Genomic DNA, 19,117 nt, shown 5'->3' on the forward strand with positions numbered 1-19,117 from the left:
GGCCTCCTCCAGTTCCTACGTTCCCTATAATGCTTCAGTGACTTATAATTGACCAATTACTAATATGTGATTGACTTCTGTTATGTCCAGCAGACCATTTCTCTCAAAGTCTTAACACCGATTAAATAAATTGTAAAGACGCTTTGAAGACGAATGCCGAAATAATGTGTTTATTTGAGGGGTGAATGAAAAATTAATAATTAGCCTTCTTTTCATTCACGCAAATAAAAGCACAAAAATACACACAAGCTGCATAAACAAATTTTAAAGCAATGATTAGATTCGCAATATAAACAGAATAAAGAGGAGTCCTATTTGTCCCTTCCTAAAAATTAAGCACTTCAGAATTTTCCTGTGAAAGATCCCCCAAAACATAAAATTTGTCTTCAAATTTGTTTTCCAAATCCTTTGCGAAAATGAAACAAGACTTGAGTACTTTCACAGGTTGAGCCAAGACACAGGAGAATAATAAAACTTCTGCTGGGCAGCCATTATTGTTAATTTTCAAGTAGAAACATTTTGGTAATATATCACATATATTCAATTAACACTTTCTATATGCATGCATTCAATATTTCTCTCTGGTCTTTTTCACACAAGTGGATCAGCATTGTACGTTGGAGGCAGACATCAAATTCAGCAGAGGCGGTTTTAGACTGTGGCAGCCTTGGAGATGGTTCGGCTGAGTGAGAGGACTGAGAATTTGGCAGTACAGCATTGTGGGGTTTCTGGAAGGTCCTGAGAATGGAAGCACTTGGAGGCATGTTGGGGTGGCATTGGAGGGTTTCTGGATTCTGACAGCCCAGCAGAGTGTGGAGAGAAGGAAGGAATGGGGAGCTGTGGGGGTCGGGGGGGAAATCTTGACGGGATGTTTTGAGCAATAGCAGCACACGGGGCAGAGGAGCCCTCTAGCAGCTAAGCCTGTAGTCCTGCCCCATTCATAGAATCACCCTACAGTGCAGAAGGAGGCCATTTGGTCCATCGGGTCTGCACCGACCCTTCAAATGAGCATTCCATCCATGTCCACCCGCCCCACCCATAACCTGCAAATCCCTGGACACTAAGGGGCAATCTATCATGGCCAATCCACCTAACCTGCACATCTCTGGACTGTGAAACCGGAGCCCCCGGAGGAAACCCACGCACACACGTGGAGAACATACAAACTGCACACATTCACAGCTATCTCATCTCCCCATTCCAGACAATCTGACCTGTAAGAATCTAAAGGCACATGGAATTCCTCTTCAGGATTAGCCACACCAATAGGCTGCAGTGACTGACTCTCTGGAGTAAACTTGAAGACGACAAAGGAGATGGAGAAGTGGTTCTTGATCTATAGGTGGAGAAAAGAAACACAAGCAGAACATTTTTATCATTGAAACAAATTTCAGCTCAAACTATCTGCTTTTGCAACGATCAAAAACCTCAGCCACCCCACAAGCTTCAAGCAGCTTCGTGGGCAGCATGGTAGCATTGTGGTTAGCACAATTGCTTCACAGCTCCAGGGTCCCAGGTTCGATTGCTGACTTGGGTCACTGTCTGTGCGGAGTCTGTACATCCTCCCAGTGTGCGCGTGGGTTTCCTCCGGGTGCTCCGGTTTCCTCCCACAGTCCAAAGATGTGCAGGTTAGGTGGATTGGCCATACTAAATTGCCCATAGTGTCCAAAATTGCCCTTAGTGTTGGGTGGGGTTACTGGATTATGGGGATAGGGTGGAGGTGTGGACCTTGGGTAGGGTGCTCTTTCCAAGAGCCGGTGCAGACTCCATGGGCCGAATGGCCTCCTTCTGCACTGTAAATTCTATGATCTAAATATGATCAGCATTTGAACAATCGTTCACCTTTAACACCAAAGACCCACAAACGTTTAGAAGTCGCAGTCCATCCACTACATCACCATTCATAAACCATTCTGATCAAAATTAAAAACACGATTAACTTCAACTTACTGAGATATTACTCAGGCTTCTATCAATATTTCACCAAGGAACCTTGATAGAACCAGCATGATACAGGTTCAAGGACAAACCTCTTGTTTCTTTCTCACAGGCCCAATGGTAAACATCTGGTGTCAGCTTAGCCTGGGCCTCGAGTAAGGAGTAGTCAGCAATAAGTCTGCTTTCCAAACTTGCTTTGGTGTTTCAGATGGCTACCTGCAAAGGACCATGGGAATTATGGCCAACCCAGGACTCAAGAGCTTGTGTGTGTGTATTTGCAACCCAGATGGCTAGACGTGATCGAAACCCCCGCTCGTTTGCATTCTAATGGCCCATTTCCCCAGAAAAAAAGGATTGTACTCAGGTAACCGATACAGATACAGACTAACCGGCGCCACTCCCTTTGCTAAGAAAGCCCAAACAGCCAAGGTCCGCTCAGGACCCGCCCACCCATCAAGGCACCTTGGCCTTTATTGGCCAAAATCGAAGGCAGTGATCGAAGCCTGTCAAATTATTGGGTCCAAAGCTAAGGACCGCCCCAAAGAGCGCGAAATCCCAGAAGGATTAAAAAAGACACAGCCAAGTGTTCGGTCTCTCTTGGCCCCGGCCTACGCCTAAAACCAAGTGTAGCATTCCGGCCAGAAGACAAGTTCAAGACCAACGATCGCTACCAGACGGATGAGCCCAGCAGAAACGCAGCCGCCACTTCTACCCAGCCACGCATGATCCAAACAAAGGCCTTGTTCATCTGTATAGAGCCGGTTGCCCTGAAGTTAAGTACAGGTTATTGTAGTTGTTAGGTGTAGTTTAACTTGTAGTGTTTTGTGTTGCATGTCAAAATAATCCTTGTGTGTAAATAAACTATCTTTGAACTTGAACTGACTAACTGGTTGTTTGGTCTTTGATCGCTATCCGGTAACGCCTTGTGGTGGTATCATTTGATACCTGGCGACTCTGAAAAGCAATATTATCATTAATAACTGCCATATCTAGTTAATTTGGCAACATTATTGGTGATGCTGGTGGGATAGTATTCCACTCATTAAAAAGAGCAACATTATTGGCGTCTCCGGTGCCGATTGGCAACAACTATGCCACAGAATTTTACACGGGGTGTGTGTGTGGGGGGGGGGGGGGGGGGGGGGGGGGGGGTTGCTCTTGCCCCCTGTAGCTGTGAGTGGAAAACAGGACTTCCACCACACAGGGAACGGAAATCCCCACTTCGAGAGTTGGCCAGCAGCTGAGTAGTTCCGGAAGAGCTGCGAGTTGTGGCCATTGCGAGGACTACAACCAGTCCCAAGAAGGGAGGCAACATGGATGCTGGACTAAGGTGGTGCTGGGGGGAGGGGGAAGGAGAGGGGAACCTGGGGAGTCAGGTTCTGGAGGCCAAGCGGGGAGGCACAAATGGCAGTGCCATTGTGAGGAAGGTTCCCACAATGGACACAAGGTACCGTCCCGCCCTCCACTTCCTTCTGCCTTTTCACCGAAGATGGTGAAGTAGCAGGCTGGCCAACCCGTCCCATTTTATGTCCCCGATCTGCAAATATAGCAATTAAAGCAATGTTTGACCCACAAATCTTGGACTTGGTGCTCGGCAACGAACCAGGCCAGGTGTCAGATGTCTCAGTGGGAGAGCATTTCGGTGACAGTGACCACAACTCCTTGACCTTTACCATAGTCATGGAGAGGGATAGGAACACACAGTATGGGAAGGTATTTAATTGAGGGAGGGGAAATTATACTGCTATTAGACAGGAACTGAGGAGCATAAAGTGGGAACAATTGTTCTTGGGGAAATGCACAACAGTAATGTGGGGGTTGTTTAAGGAGCACTTGCTGCGAGTGCTGGATAGTTTTGTCCCACTGAGACGAGGAAGGAATGGTAAGGTGAAGGAGCCTTGGATAACAAGAGAAGTGGAGCTTCTAGTCAAGAGGAAAAAGGAAGCTTACGTAAGGTTGAGGGAGCAAGGATCTAACTCGGCTCTAGAGGGTTACAAGGTAGCCAGGAAGGAACTGAGGAGAACTAGAAGGGGGCATGAAAAAGCCCTGGCGAGAAGGATTAGGGAAAACCCCAAGGCATTCTACACTTATGTGAGAAATAAGAGGATGATTAGAGTGAGAGTAGGGCCGATCAGGGATAGTGGAGGGAACTTGTGCCTAGAGTCTGAGGAGATGGGGGAGGCCCTAAATGAATACTTTGCTTCAGTAATCACGAGAGAGAGGGACATTGTTGCTCATGAGAACAGTGTGAACCAGGTTAATCGACTTGAACAGGTTGATATTAAGGAGGATGATGTGCTGGAAATTTTGAAAAGCATCAGGAGAGATAAGTCCCCTGGGCCTGACGGGATATACCCAAAGTTACTACGGGAAGTGAGGGAGGAGATTGCTGCGCCGTTGGCGATGATCTTTGCGTCCTCACTCTCCACTGGAGTAGTACTGGATGATTGGAGGGAGGCGAATGTTGTTCCCCTATTCAAGAAAGGGAATAGGGAAATCCCTTGGAATTACAGACCCATCAGTCTTACGTCTGTGGTGAGCAAAATATTGGAAAGGATTCTGAGAGATAGGATTTATGATCATTTAGAAAACCACAGTTTGATTAAGGATAGTCAGCATGGCTTTGTGAGGGGCATTGATGAAGGTCGGGCAGTGGATGTGGTGTATATGGATTTCAGTAAGGCATTTGATAAGGTTCCCAATGGTCGGCTCATTCAGAAAGTTAAGGGGCATGGGATACAGGGAAATTTGGCTGCCTGGATACAGAATTGGCTGGCCGAAAGAAGACAGCAAGTGGTAGTGGATGGAAAGTATTCCGCCTGGAGGTCGGTGACCAGTGGTGTCCCGCAAGGATCTGTTCTGGGACCTCTGCTCTTCGTGGTTTTTATAAATCATTTGGATGAGGAAGTGGAAGGGTGGGTTAGTAAGTTTGCTGATGACACGAAGGTTGGGGGAGTTGTAGATAGTGTTGAGGGTTGTTGCAGTTTAAAGCAAGACATTGACAGGCTCCAGAGCTGGGCTGAGAAGTGGCAGATGGAGTTTAACCTAGATAAATGTGATGTGATTCATTTTCGAAGGTCGAATTTGAATGCTGAATACAGGGTGAAAGGCAGGATTCTTGGAAGTGTGGAGGACAGAGGGATCTTGGGGTCCACGTACATAGATCCCTCAAAGTTGCCGCCCAGGTTGATAGGGTTGTTAAGAAGGTGTATGGTGTGTTGGCTTTCATTAACAGGGGGATTGAGTTTAAGAGCCGCGAGGTTTTGCTGCAGCTTCCTAAAACTCTAGTTGGACCACACTTGGAATATTGTGTCCAGTTTTGGTCGCCTCATTATAGGAAGGATGTGGATTCTTTGGAGAGGGTACAGAGGAGATTTACCAGGATGCTGCCTGGACTGGAGGACATGTCTTATGAAGAAAGGTTGAGGGAGCTAGGGCTTTTCTCACTGGAGCGAAGAAGGCAGAGAGGTGACTTGATAGAGGTGTACAAGGTGATGAGAGGCATGGATAGAGTGGATAGCCAGAGACTTTTCCCCAGGGTGGAAATGGCTGTCACGAGGGGACAGAATTTTAAGGTGATTGGAGGGAGGTATAGGGGAGATGTCAGAGGCAGGTTCTTTACACAGAGAGTGGTGGGTGTGTGGAACGCACTGCCAGCGGAGGTGGTGGAGTCAGAGTCATTAGGGACATTTAAGCGACTCTTAGACAGGCACATGGACAGCAGTAAATTGAAGGGGTGTAGGTTAGGTTGATATGAGATTAGGATAAATGGTCGGCACAACATCGTGGGCTGGAGGGCCTGTACTGTGCTGGACTGTTCTATGTTCTAAATCAATACCGAATGCCGGAGGTGAATTTTCTCACAATCTATTGTCTAACATTAGGGCGGCACAGTGGTTAGCACTGCTGCCTCACGGCGCCAGGGACCCGGGTTCAATTGTAGCCTTGGGTGACTGTGCAGAGTTTGCACATTCTCCCCGTGTCTGCGTGGGTTTCCTCCCACAGTCCAAAGACGTGCAGCTTAAATGGATCGGCCATGCAAAATTGCCCCTTCATATGAAAAAGGTTAGGTGGGGGTCCTGGGTTAATGGATAGGGTGGGGGCGTGGGTCTAGATTGGGTGCTCCTTCCAAGGGTCGGTGCAAACACGATGGGCCGAATGGTCTCTTTCTGCACTGATTCAATGATTTGCAAAAACCCATCTTCATCTTCGAAATTTCCAAACCATTGCTGCTGAGAAGTCCACATGGAATGAACACGCCAACGGCGGCACATCCCACTTACGTAGCCCGAGAAAGTTTGGGCCAAGGGTTAAGGAGCCAGGTAGGACTCAAGAGCCAAGATTGGGTTTTAATTACTTAAAACTACATAGTTCACCAGTGCAGAGTACTGGTGAGTTTCCCAATGCCTACTCTTCTCAGTTAAGACAATAGCTTGCAGAATTGGCTGAAGGTGATGGGCAGATTTGCAGGGCCTGCAGCAGAACCATCAGTTCAGGTTCTATTCGGTGGCCAGAATAGTTCATTGTACACACTGTCCTTGCCTATTTCAAGTAGCAGTTTACTGAGACGTCCACTGAAGATTGACTTTGTTCTGAACTTTCTTTGTCAAGCTCGTTATCTCAGAGTCAATGCTTACCACATCAGTGGGCAGGCACAAAGTTGGCGATAGACAACAAACGAGTGTGGGTTTGAAGCCCTTATAGGTGCGGTGCAGAGTCCTTAACTCCCAAAACGGCCATAATAAACAGAGCACCTTGACGAAAAATGAACCGGGAAGCACGTCTAGCAGAATGATGATTAACTACCCATGTCCCTCACCACAGAGAGAGATCAGGTCGAGGTACAATGGAGCCTCCCATTCCGTAGCCAGTTTTCTTTGTATCACAAATGACACGGCTCAGCGAGGGCACCTTATTAAAGTAAATTACTGAAACAACTAGACTTTTTAAGACAATAAATGCTGTCTGTGTTCGTAATAAGGCGCACTTACAGAAAGTAACAATAAATAGACTGAAGAAAAGTTACGTTACCTGGAGAGGGGATCGGATGATAATTATTTTATCACCTTCTACAACATCTATCTGGGCTAAAAGTGACACCGAATGTTCACTGCCAGTGCGGAGGACATTATACAGGCGTCGACCTGGCTTAGCAACAGGAATATTGGCTACTTCGGTGTAATCATCTGGTACTGATGAAATAAAATTGAGTTATTTAATTCAAAACATAGTCATGTTACTTTTCAGCAAAGCATTGTTACATTCATGTATAATTTGAGGGGTGTGAATACATTGTTTGTTCAACAATTGTTTGTTCCCTGGTAAATTTGGGGTATGATGCATCCCAAAGCTATTCGATCGCTTTAATACAATTATCCTTTGCGCAGAATCAATGTGGCACAGAAGACGGCCATTCGGTCCATCCGGTTCGCCATACTAGCATCATGAATTAGTGGCATTGCCCTGCCTTTTCCCTGCCCATTCTTTCTATTTAAATGATCATCCAATACCCTCTTGAATGCCTCGATTGAACCTGCTTCCATCACGCTTCCAGACGGTGCATTCCAGACCCCAACCATTCACTCTGTGAAAGCTTTTTTTTTCCTCGCATCACATTTATTTCTTTTGCAAATCACTTTAAACCTGTGCCCCTCTCGCTCTCGACCCTTTTACGAGTGGGAAGATTCTCCCCATCACACTGTCCCTATCAAATTTCCTCATAGCCTTCTTCTCTCCAACAGTCTTCCCCTATCCAATCCTCATAACCAAGTTTCTTATCCCTCGAACCATTCTTATAAACATAGAACATAGAACAATACAGCGCAGTACAGGCCCTTCGGCCCACGATGTTGCACCGAAACAAAAGCCATCTAACCTACACTATACCATTATCATCCATATGTTTATCCAATAAACTTTTAAATGCCCTTAATGTTGGCGAGTTCACTACTGTAGCAGGTAGGGCATTCCACGGCCTCACTACTCTTTGCGTAAAGAACCTACCCCTGACCTCTGTCCTATATCTATTACCCCTCAGTTTAAGGCTATGTCCCCTCGTGCTAGCCATTTCCATCCGCGGGAGAAGGCTCTCACTGTCCACCCTATCTAACCCTCTGATCATTTTGTATGCCTCTATTAAGTCTCCTCTTAACCTTCTTCTCTCTAACGAAAACAACCTCAAGTCCATCAGCCTTTCCTCATAAGATTTTCCCTCCATACCAGGCAACATCCTGGTAAATCTCCTCTGCACCCGTTCCAAAGCCTCCACGTCCTTCCTATAATGCGGTGACCAGAACTGTACGCAATACTCCAAATGCGGCCGTACCAGAGTTCTGTACAGCTGCAACATGACCTCCTGACTCCGGAACTCAATCCCTCTACCAATAAAGGCCAACACTCCATAGGCCTTCTTCACCACCCTATCAACCTGGGTGGCAACTTTCAGGGATCTATGTACATGGACACCTAGATCCCTCTGCTCATCCACACTTTCAAGAACTTTTCCATTAGCCACATATTCCACATTCCTGTTTTTCCTTCCAAAGTGAATCACCTCACACTTCTCTACATTAAACTCCATTTGCCACCTCTCAGCCCAGCTCTGCAGCTTATCTATATCCCTCTGTAACCTGCTACTTCCTTCCTCACTATCGACAACACCACCGACTTTAGTATCGTCTGCAAATTTACTCACCCACCCTTCTGCGCCTTCCTCTAGGTCATTGATAAAAATGACAAACAGCAACGGCCCCAGAACAGATCCTTGTGGTACTCCACTTGTGACAGAACTCCATTCTGAACATTTCCCATCAACCACCACCCTCTGTCTTCTTTCAGCTAGCCAATTTCTGATCCACATCTCGAAATCACCCTCAATCCCCAGCCTCCGTATTTTCTGCAATAGCCTACCGTGGGGAACCTTATCAAACGCTTTGCTGAAATCCATATACACCACATCAACTGCTCTACCCTCGTCTACCTGTTCAGTCACCTTCTCAAAGAACTCGATAAGGTTTGTGAGGCATGACCTACCCTTCACAAAGCCATGCTGACTATCCCTGATCATATTATTCCTATCTAGATGATTATAAATCTTGTCTCTTATAATGCCCTCCAAGACTTTACCCACTACAGACGTGAGGCTCACCGGTCTATAGTTGCCGGGGTTGTCTCTGCTCCCCTTTTTGAACAAAGGGACCACATTTGCTATCCTCCAGTCCTCTGGCACTATTCCTGTATCCAATGATGACATAAAAATCAAAGCCAATGGTCCAGCAATCTCTTCCCTGGCCTCCCAGAGAATCCTAGGATAAATCCCATCAGGCCCCGGGGACTTATCTATTTTCAGCCTGTCCAGAATTGCCAACACCTCTTCCCTACTTACCTCAATGCCATCTAATCTATTTGCCTGGAGCTCAGCATTCTCCTCCACAACATTATCTTTTTCCTGAGTGAATACTGACGAAAAATATTCATTTAGTATCTCGCCTATCTCTTCAGACTCTACACACAACTTCCCATCCCTGTCCTTGACTGGTCCTACTCTGTCCCTAGTCATTCGCTTATTCCTGACATACCTATAGAAAGCTTTTGGGTTTTCCTTGATCCTTCCTGCCAAATACTTCTCATGTCCCCTCCTTGCTCGTCTTAGCTCTCTCTTTAGATCCTTCCTCGCTACCTTGTAACTATCCATCGCCCCAACTGAAACTTCACACCTCATCTTCACATAGGCCTCCTTCTTCCTCTTAACAAGAGATTCCACTTCTTTGGTAAACCACGGTTCCCTCGCTCGGCACCTTCCTCCCTGCCTGACCGGTACATACTTATCAAGAACACGCAATAGCTGATCCTTGAAAAAGCTCCACTTATCCAGTGTGTCCAAAACTTGCAGCCTACTTCTCCACCTTATCCCCCCCAAGTCACGTCTAATGGCATCATAATTTCCCTTCCCCCAGCTATAACTCTTGCCCTGCGGTGTATACTTATCCCTTTCCATCCTTAACGTAAACGTCACCGAATTGTGGTCACTGTCCCCAAAGTGCTCACCTACCTCCAAATCCAACACCTGGCCTGGTTCATTACCCAAAACCAAATCCAATGTGGCCTCTCCTCTTGTTGGCCTGTCAACAAACTGTGTCAGGAAACCCTCCTGCACACACTGAACAAAAAACGACCCATCTAATGTACTCGAACTATATCTTTTCCAGTCAATATTTGGAAAGTTAAAGTCTCCCATAATAACTACCCTGTTACTTTCGCTCATATCCAGGATCATCTTCGCCATCCTTTCCTCTACATCCCTAGAACTATTTGGAGGCCTATAGAAAACTCCCAACAGGGTGACCTCTCCTTTCCTGTTTCTAACCTCAGCCCATACTACCTCGGAAGATGAGTCCCCATCTAGCATCCTCTCCGCCACCGTAATACTGCTCTTGACTAGCAGCGCCACACCTCCCCCTCTTTTGCCTCCTTCCCTGAGCTTACTAAAACACCTAAACCCCGGAACCTGCAACATCCATTCCTGTCCCTGCTCTATCCACGTCTCCGAAATGGCCGAAATAAACCTCTTCTGCGCTCTCTCCAATGCTCCTCCTTCCTGTAGTGTGGCACCTAGAACTGTACACAATATTGAAACTGGTTTCCAGAGCATTACCCACAGAGTGACAATGCCACTGGCCTCCCTATATTTGCTGCAACATATTTGCTGCACATGTTGTTTTTAAGGTATATGGAACTTGGTTCTTCAGTGAACAGTGAGATGGTGAAGCTGGGAATGCCTGTACAGAAGTCACGCTCCATAAACCAGCTGATCTCTTCAAGATTTGAATGTTTTACAGGAATGCCAATTCAAATTTCAAGTTGTCGCTGCTAACAACAGTAGCGAAAACATCAGCTTAAATGACATTAAATTTAGAATGGGATAGCCATCATTACAGGGAAAATGAAATGCATTATTCCCGGCAGTTTACAAACACATCAGTTGAGTATTTTATTTTCTTCTTAACCCAGGTATGTCTCTGCTCTGTCATTTTTTGGGGTTCCTTCATGGGATGTGGTTGCCTCTGGCTAGGTGAACATTTATTGCCCTGCCCGAAGTGCCCTCAAGGTGGTGGTGAGATGCCTTCTTGAGATGCTGCAGTCCACGTGATGTAGGCGCACCCACAGTGCTGTTAGGGAGGTTTCCAGGATTTCCACCCAGCAACAGTGAAGGAATAGCGGATATATTTCCCAGTCAGGCAGAAAGGAAACCTGCAGGTGATCGGTTCACGCAAGAATTCGCTCTCATGGCTCAATTTACCTATTGTTAAAGTAAAAAGGGCACTTTCTTGTCTTTCTAACACAGAAAGCTTTCCTCGATTCCTGGGTTGTACAGCCAAATAATCAAGCTCCAGTATCTGCCCTGCATTCAGCTGATGAAGCTTCTGGTCAGGGGCTAAACCAATGGCTCGTAGGTTTGTAGAGTGGTGCACATCCAAAGAAATGCCCAGTTCATTTTTTAAGGTGTACGGAACTTGGTCCTTCAGTGAATAATCAAATGTTGGAGCGGTTCCTGCTGAAAATGCCTGCAGAAAAGACGCACATTTCAGACAAATATTCCAAAAGAGACAGACTTGTATTTCTGGAATGCCTTTGCCAAATTTACCCCCCTCCCCGAACTCTGCAGAACATCAAAATAGGTTCTGGCAAACCGTTCCCTCTTCCCAACTCATTATCATCCAAACATTCTTTGCCCTCTCTTTCCCACTCTCGCATTGGCGATCACCTTAACATTCCCCAATTTGGTACTGAATTACTTATTTTGAAACTGAATAAATCATGGAGAAACAAAGTTTAAAAAAAAGGAGAAACAAAGTTTAACAAAAAGGATTTTTGAGGTATCGGTAATCTTCTTTAGGGAGCCAGTTTAGCTCAGTTGGTTAGACTACATCGCAGGTTCAATCCCCAAACCAACTGAGGTTATTCATGATAATAATAACCTTTATTGTCACAAGTAAACTTACATTAACACTGCAATGCAGTTACTGTGAAAATCCCCTAGTCGCCATATTCCGGCACCTGTTCGGGTACACAGAGGGAGAATTCAGAATGTCCAAATTACCTAACCTGCACGTCTTATGGGACTTCTGGGAGGAAACCGGAGCACCCGGAGGAAACCCACACAGACACGGGGAGAACGTGCAGACTCCGCACAGACAGTGACCCAAGCCGGGAATCGAACGGCAGGTACCTGGCGCTGTGAAGCAACAGTGCTAACCACTGTGCTACCATGCCACCCCACCCTCTCAACCTTGCCCCTCGCCTGAGGTGTGGGTGATCCTCAGGTTAAAACAGCACCAGTCAGCTCTCTTCCCCCCCCCCCCAACTTCCTCAAAGAAGAAAGCAGCCTATGGTCATCTGGGACTATGGAGACTTCAGTTTATTCCTTGTATACTTCAGCTCTTATTTCATATGTTGGTATTTTACCTTAGCTAAGACATCGAGAACATTCAAACTGCATTTGGATACTGTGATATTCAATATGTCCTTTGACGAAATGGTAATGGCAGTCTCTGGGTCAGCAATTTGAACAAAATCATCTCCTGGAACAAGAGCTTTATCCAGGCTCACGTTGGTTTTCATCTAAGTGTAATAAACACAGATATGGGTAATCCAATACTGCACAACAGTGTTGAAAGAATTCTTGTCAGAAATAATCAGCCCCAAGTTTCTTCCATTACACCGATGCATCGATTAACTAGCACAAAGCTCGGCCCTCAGAATTCAGCTTTGACAAACCCACAAATAAATCTGGCGAGGTTCCTGATCATTAGTTAATGTAAATCTTTGAAATCAGAAGGCCCGTCATTCATTGTGTTAGCGTTCATCGCCATGGAAAAAAAAGATAGGAAAAAGTCATTCACTCGAGCAGCGATTTTGATAAAACTAAACACTGGTGCAAAACTGCAGTTTAAAGCAAAACAAATAATGAGAGATGAACATCTGAAGAAAAACGTCACCAACATATTGCAGGGATAAGGGAGGTTTAAATTTAGATTTGAAATGCTATGGTAAAGAAAGAAGACAGCATGTTCTACTTCAAATAAGAACCATGTCCACATTTCTGTCTGACTTCAAGTCCTAATGACACATCCCAGTTTATAATTTATAGCAAAAGATTGTAATAGAATCATAGAATTTACAGTGTAGATGGAGGCCTTTCAGCCCATCAAGTCTGCACCAGCCCTTGGAAAGAGCACCCCACCCAAGGCCACACCTCCACCCCATCCCTGCAACCCAGTAGTCCCACCTAACTTTTTTTTGGACACTAAGGGCAATTTAGCATGGCCAATCCACCTAACCTGCACATCTTTGGACTGTGGGAGGAAACCGGAGCACCCGGAGGAAACCCACGCTGACACGGGGAGAACGTGCAAACTCCACACAGTGACCCAAGCCAGGAATCGAACCTTGGAAGCTGTGAAGCAACAGTGCTAACTACTGTGCTACCGTGGGCATTTCAAAATAAGCAAAGAAACAAATGGGGGGGGGGGGGGGAAATGCAAGAAGATATTTCAGGAGCTTATGTTTAAAACAGCTCATAAATTCCTTTTCTCAACATGCAAATTTCAGTAATTTCTGAGGGGATTTAATAGGGCTGATTTCCTGGAGGACGCTGCCACGCGTGGACAGGGCCAGAACGAAGAGATACAATTGAGGAATAAGAGGTCTCCCTTTTAGCATGGCGTTGAGAAGAAAAGGAAGAGCTTGGAAACGCGGAGCTTGGGTAGATGTAGCAAATTAAGGGGTAGAATCAAGGCAGGACAGCAAAATAGCAATATGGGAAATGAAGGTCAGAGAACGGCAGGAAGGGAAAGAGAAAGAACAATTAAGAATACACCAATTACCAAGGCGGGAGGTTACAAAGATCACAAAGACAAAAAACAAAACTGTATCTGATTGTGCCTAGCATTCATAGCAAAGTAAATTAATTCATGGCTCATGCTGAAGTAAATAAATAAGAGCTGATAGCCGTTACGGAGACAGCCACAGGATGTCAAGGATTGGGTCCTGAATCTTGACAATCAAGAAGAATAGAAAACTAGGTAAAGGTGGAAGGATGGCATTGTTAATCAAAGATGCTATTGGTGCAGTAGTTCGAGATGCCCTTGGTTCAGGAGATCATGTTGTAGAATTGGTTTGGGCGGAGATAAGGAGTAGTTGGGGAAAGAAGACACTAGTGGGAGTGGTCTACAGGCCCCCTAATGTAGGGCAAAGTATACAAAAAGAAATGTTGGGGGCTTGTGATAAAGGGACAGCATCAATCAGGGGTGATAGTAATCTACATATAAACTGGAAAAATCAGATTGGCAGTCGTCTGGATGAGATGTTCGTACAATGCTTTCAAGGTAGTTTCTTTGAGCAGCAGGTTCTGGAACCAACCATCTGGCAAGTTATTTTAGACTTAATACTGTGCAATGTGATAGGGTTCATGGAATCATAGAATCATCATAGAATTTACACTGCAGAAGGAGGCCATTCGGCCAATCGAGTCTGCACCGGCCCTTACAAAGAGCACCCGCCTGAAGTCCACGTATCTACTCTATCCCAGTAACCCCCACTTAACATGTTTTGGACACTAAGGGCAATTTAGCATGGCCAATCCACCTAACCCGCACATCTTTGGACTGTGGGAGGAAACCGGAGCACCGGGAAGAAACCCACAGACACGGGGAGAACGTGCAGACTCCACACAGACAGTGACCCAGCCGGGAATCGAACCTGGGACCCAGGAGCTGTGAAGCACCTGTGCTAACCACTATGCTCTGTGCTGCCCAAATTAACTCAGAGTAAAGACACTCCTCAGTAGCAACTACCACAATATGATTGAATTTTACATACGGTTTGAGAGAGAGAAGAGTGGGTCTAAGACTAGTATTTTAAACTTAAATGAGGGCAACTAGGTAGACATGAAAGCTGAGTTAGCTGGGATACTAGGCTAGAGCGTATATCAATAGAGATGCAGTAACGAACATTTAAGGGGGTATTTCAGAATACTCAGAATAAGTATAGTCCTACTATAAAGAAAAAATCTTGAAGGTGGACCCACCATCCATGGTCAATTCAAGAAGTTAAGGAAAGCAACAAACTTTTTTTAACATTTAAAATTTAGAGTACCCAATTCTTTTTTCCAATTAAGGGGTAATTTAGCGTCGCCAATCCATCTAGCCGTGCAGACACGGGGAGAATGTGCAAACTCCACTCGGACAATGACCTGGGACCGGGATCGAGACCGGATCCTCAGCGCCGTAAGGCAGCAGTGCTAACCACTGCACCACAGTGCCATCCTGAAAGCAACAAACTTAACAAAAAAGCACATGACTGTGCAAAGATCAGTGCCACGTCCCGGAAGGGTCTGTGCTAGGCCATCAAATGACTTAGATGAGGGGAGTGAAGTCATGTTGACTAAATTTGCAGATGATACAAGGATAGATAGGAAAGGATGTTGTTAAGAGGACATAAGGTGGTTGCAAACGGATATAGATAGGTTGAGTGAGTGGGCAAAATCTGGCAATGTGGGAAAATGTGAAGTTGTTCACTTTGGCAGGAAGGGTAAAAATAGCAGCGTATTACTGAAATGGAGAACAGCTACAAAATTCTGAAATGCAGAGGAATCTAGGTGTTCTTGTGCATGAGTCATAAAAGGTTAGAATGCAGGTAGAGAAAATAATGAAGGCTAATGGAATGCAATCCTTTATTATTGAGAGGAATTAAACATAAAAGCAAGGACACAATGCTTCAGTTATACAGAACATTGGTGAGACCACATCTCGGATACAGTGTAAGATCCTGAACGATCTTGACAAGATGGATGTGGAAAGGAGGTTTTGTCTTGTGGGTGAGTCCAGAACTGGGGGGGGGGGGGGGGGGGGGCGGTTTAAAATTTGGGGTCACCCTTTTAGGACACAGGAGGAGAAATCTTTTCTCTCATAGGGTGGGTGCAATTTTGGAAGTCTCTGCCTCAGAAGGCAGTGAAGGCGGGGATCACTGGATATTTTTAAGGCGCAAGTTTGACAAGGGAATCTTTCTGGGTAAATGGGCATGTGGTATTAAAATACATCCAGAGCAACCTTGACCTTACTGAAAGGCAGAGCAGGCTCGAGGAGGCTGAAGAATTTATAGAAACCATAGAAAATTTGACATAGAGAGCCCATCTTGTCCGTGCCCTGGGTAAAGTATCTCATTACCTGAAATGTCAGGCTCCATCTTTTCAGCCCTCCAGCAACTTTCTCCAAAAGAGGTTCCCATACTGCACTCAGTTCATTATAATAAAGGACCTAAAACAAAGTATTGAAACGTTATGTAACTTTCCATTACTCACTAAACATGCAGCTCCGCTTTCCAGAAACACTCACCGAACCAGGATTACAACTGCAACCACAAAGCCTCAAAGCACTTTACAGCCAAGTAAGCCCTGGCGATGAATCGACGTTGATGCAACTTAGGAATTGTCACCGATAGTGGAGTTAAGCAAGGGAAGAGGAACGCAAACCAGTCTCAATCCAGGGCGTGAGCTGGAATGCAGGATTGATGTAGGTGGGAGAGATGGTGCATAGCCATGAGGGCTTTTGCTGAGTGAGGAGGGATTTTAAAGTCAAAGCGATGCAAGATGAGAGCCTGTGAAGGTCTAAAAGGTGATTGACAAGAAAGACAGAGACTGGCACAGGGTGGAAGCAGCAGAATTCGGGATCAATGGAAGTCCATGCAGGTGACAAGTGGTAAAGTCAGCAGGGAGAACTTAAAGAAACGGAGCCGGGAGATAACAAAAATGTGGCTGGAGGTGGGATAGAGGCTCAAGTGGTCATTATTTTCAGGAGAAACAGGAATCTTGAGGACAGACTGGATATGAACTTTGAAAAAGAAATCAATGTTAAAAAGGACAGATGTTATCTCGTGTTATGCTTAACCTGAAGGAGCAACCAGAGAGGATAAAACCCGGGACTAGAACATAAGATCCTACAAATAGTGATGAGATGTGTAACCAGGTAGTCTCTTACCAGTAATATTAATCAAAAGATAAATACTGCTAAGATTCCTGGGAGAACTTATTCAAACGAGGAGGGAGGTAGAAAGTATATAACTATAGGCCAGTTAGTTTAAGATCTGGCAGTCAGAAATTGTTAGAATCCATTATTAAGGAGGGAATAAAAGGACATTTAGAAAGTCAAAACGTAATCCATCAGACTCGGCATGGTTTATGAAGGGGAAATCGGGTTTGACTAATTTGCTAGAGTTGTTCGAAGATGTAACGAGCAAAGATGATAATGGGGTCCTGTAGAAATAGCATATTGGAACTTCCAGAAGGCGTTTGATAAAGTGCCGCACAAGGTCAGATCACACAGGGTGAGGGTAATTTATTAACTTGGATAAAAAACTGGTCAACCGACAGCAGGCAGAGAGTCGGATAGGGCTGGATTCTCCGATTTTCTGGCTATGTCCGGAGGAAGTGTCTGGTTTTACAACGAAAAAATAGGCGAGGCCTCAGAACCGATCCTCCGACTGGTGAGGGGCTAGCAGCCGCGCCACGGAAAATGCACGGCCTTCCCGATATAAACGCCTTGACAATTGCCGGGTCCGTGGACGCGCATGCGCACGGCAATGACCTGCAGCGGTCGTGCCATACAACATGCCGCCGGCCACACGCAGTCCCGACCTGCCAGTGTGCACCCCGGTTTCTAAAACAATTATACACATCGCCTGTGAAGTGCTTTGTGTGAAAGGCACAATTTAAATAAACCTTGTTTCTTTATTCAAATTTTGATATATGTATGTTGTAATGTTCACTCTTATATAGGCAACCCATAAACATTGAACATAGAAAAACATAGAACATAGAAAAATACAGCACAGAACAGGCCCTTCGGCCCACGATGTTGTGCCGAACCTTTGTCCTAGATTAATCATAGATTATCATTGAATTTACAGTGCAGAAGGAGGCCATTCAGCCCATTGAGTCTGCACCAGCTCTTGGAAAGAGCACCCTACCCAAAGTCAACACCTCCACCCAACACTAAGGGCAATTTTGGACACTAAGGGCAATTTATCATGGCCAATCCACCTAACCTGCACATCTTTTAGGCTGTGGGAGGAAACCGGAGCACCCGGAGGAAACCCGCGCAGACACGGGGAGGATGTGCAGACTCTGCACAGACAGTGACCCAAGCCGGAATCGAACCTGGGACCCTGGAGCTGTGAAGCAATTGTGCTATCCATAATGCTACCGTGCTGTCCTTAAGAACAAATAAATCTACACTACATCATTTTACCATAATCCATGTACCTATCCAAAAGCTGCTTGAAGGTCCCTAATGTTTCCGACTCAACTACTTCCACAGGCAGTGCATTCCATGCCCCCACTACTCTCTGGGAAATGAACCTACCTCTGACATCCCCCCTATATCTTCCACCATTCACCTTAAATTTATGTCCCCTTGTAATGGTTTGTTCCGCCCGGGGAAAAAGTCTCTGACTGTCTACTCTATCTATTCCCCTGATCATCTTATAAACCTCTATCAAGTCGCCCCTCATCCTTCTCCGTTCTAATGAGAAAAGGCCTAGCACCCTCAACCTTTCCTCGTAAGACCTACTCTCCATTCCAGGCAACATCCTGGTAAATCTCCTTTGCACCTTTTCCAAAGCTTCCACATCCTTCCTAAAATGAGGCGACCAGAACTGTACACAGTACTCCAAATGTGGCCTTACCAAAGTTTTGTACAGCTGCATCATCACCTCACGGCTCTTAAATTCAATCCCTCTGTTAATGAACGCGAGCACACCATAGGCCTTCTTCACAACTCTATCCACTTGAGTGGCAACTTTCAAAGATGTATGAACATAGACCCCAAGACCTCTGTGCTCCTCCACATTGCCAAGAACTCTACCGTTTACCCTGTATTCCGCATTCATATTTGTCCTTCCAAAATGGACAACCTCACACTTTTCAGGGTTAAACGCCATCTGCCACTTCTCAGCCCAGCTCTGCATCCTATCTATGTCTCTTTGCAGCCGACAACAGCCCTCCTCACTATCCACAACTCCACCAATCTTCGTATCGTCTGCAAATTTACTGATGCACCCTTCAACTCCCTCATCCAAGTCATTAATGAAAATCACAAACAGCAGAGGACCCAGAACTGATCTG

General features: G+C 45.6%; 1 protein-coding gene across 1 annotated transcript in view; it reads right to left on the reverse strand.

The window, feature by feature from the left end:
- The window catches only part of vps13c (vacuolar protein sorting 13 homolog C), a 473,104-nt gene that overhangs the window by 159,396 nt on the left and 294,591 nt on the right, over nucleotides 1-19,117 (reverse strand). Inside the window, 5 exon segments of the mRNA XM_072493103.1 lie at nucleotides 1,215-1,336; nucleotides 6,970-7,130; nucleotides 11,237-11,501; nucleotides 12,403-12,558; nucleotides 16,164-16,253. Coding sequence (XP_072349204.1) covers nucleotides 1,215-1,336; nucleotides 6,970-7,130; nucleotides 11,237-11,501; nucleotides 12,403-12,558; nucleotides 16,164-16,253 — 794 coding nt within the window.

This window comes from Scyliorhinus torazame, chromosome 30, assembly GCF_047496885.1.
Source record: "Scyliorhinus torazame isolate Kashiwa2021f chromosome 30, sScyTor2.1, whole genome shotgun sequence".
Taxonomy (NCBI): domain Eukaryota; kingdom Metazoa; phylum Chordata; class Chondrichthyes; order Carcharhiniformes; family Scyliorhinidae; genus Scyliorhinus; species Scyliorhinus torazame.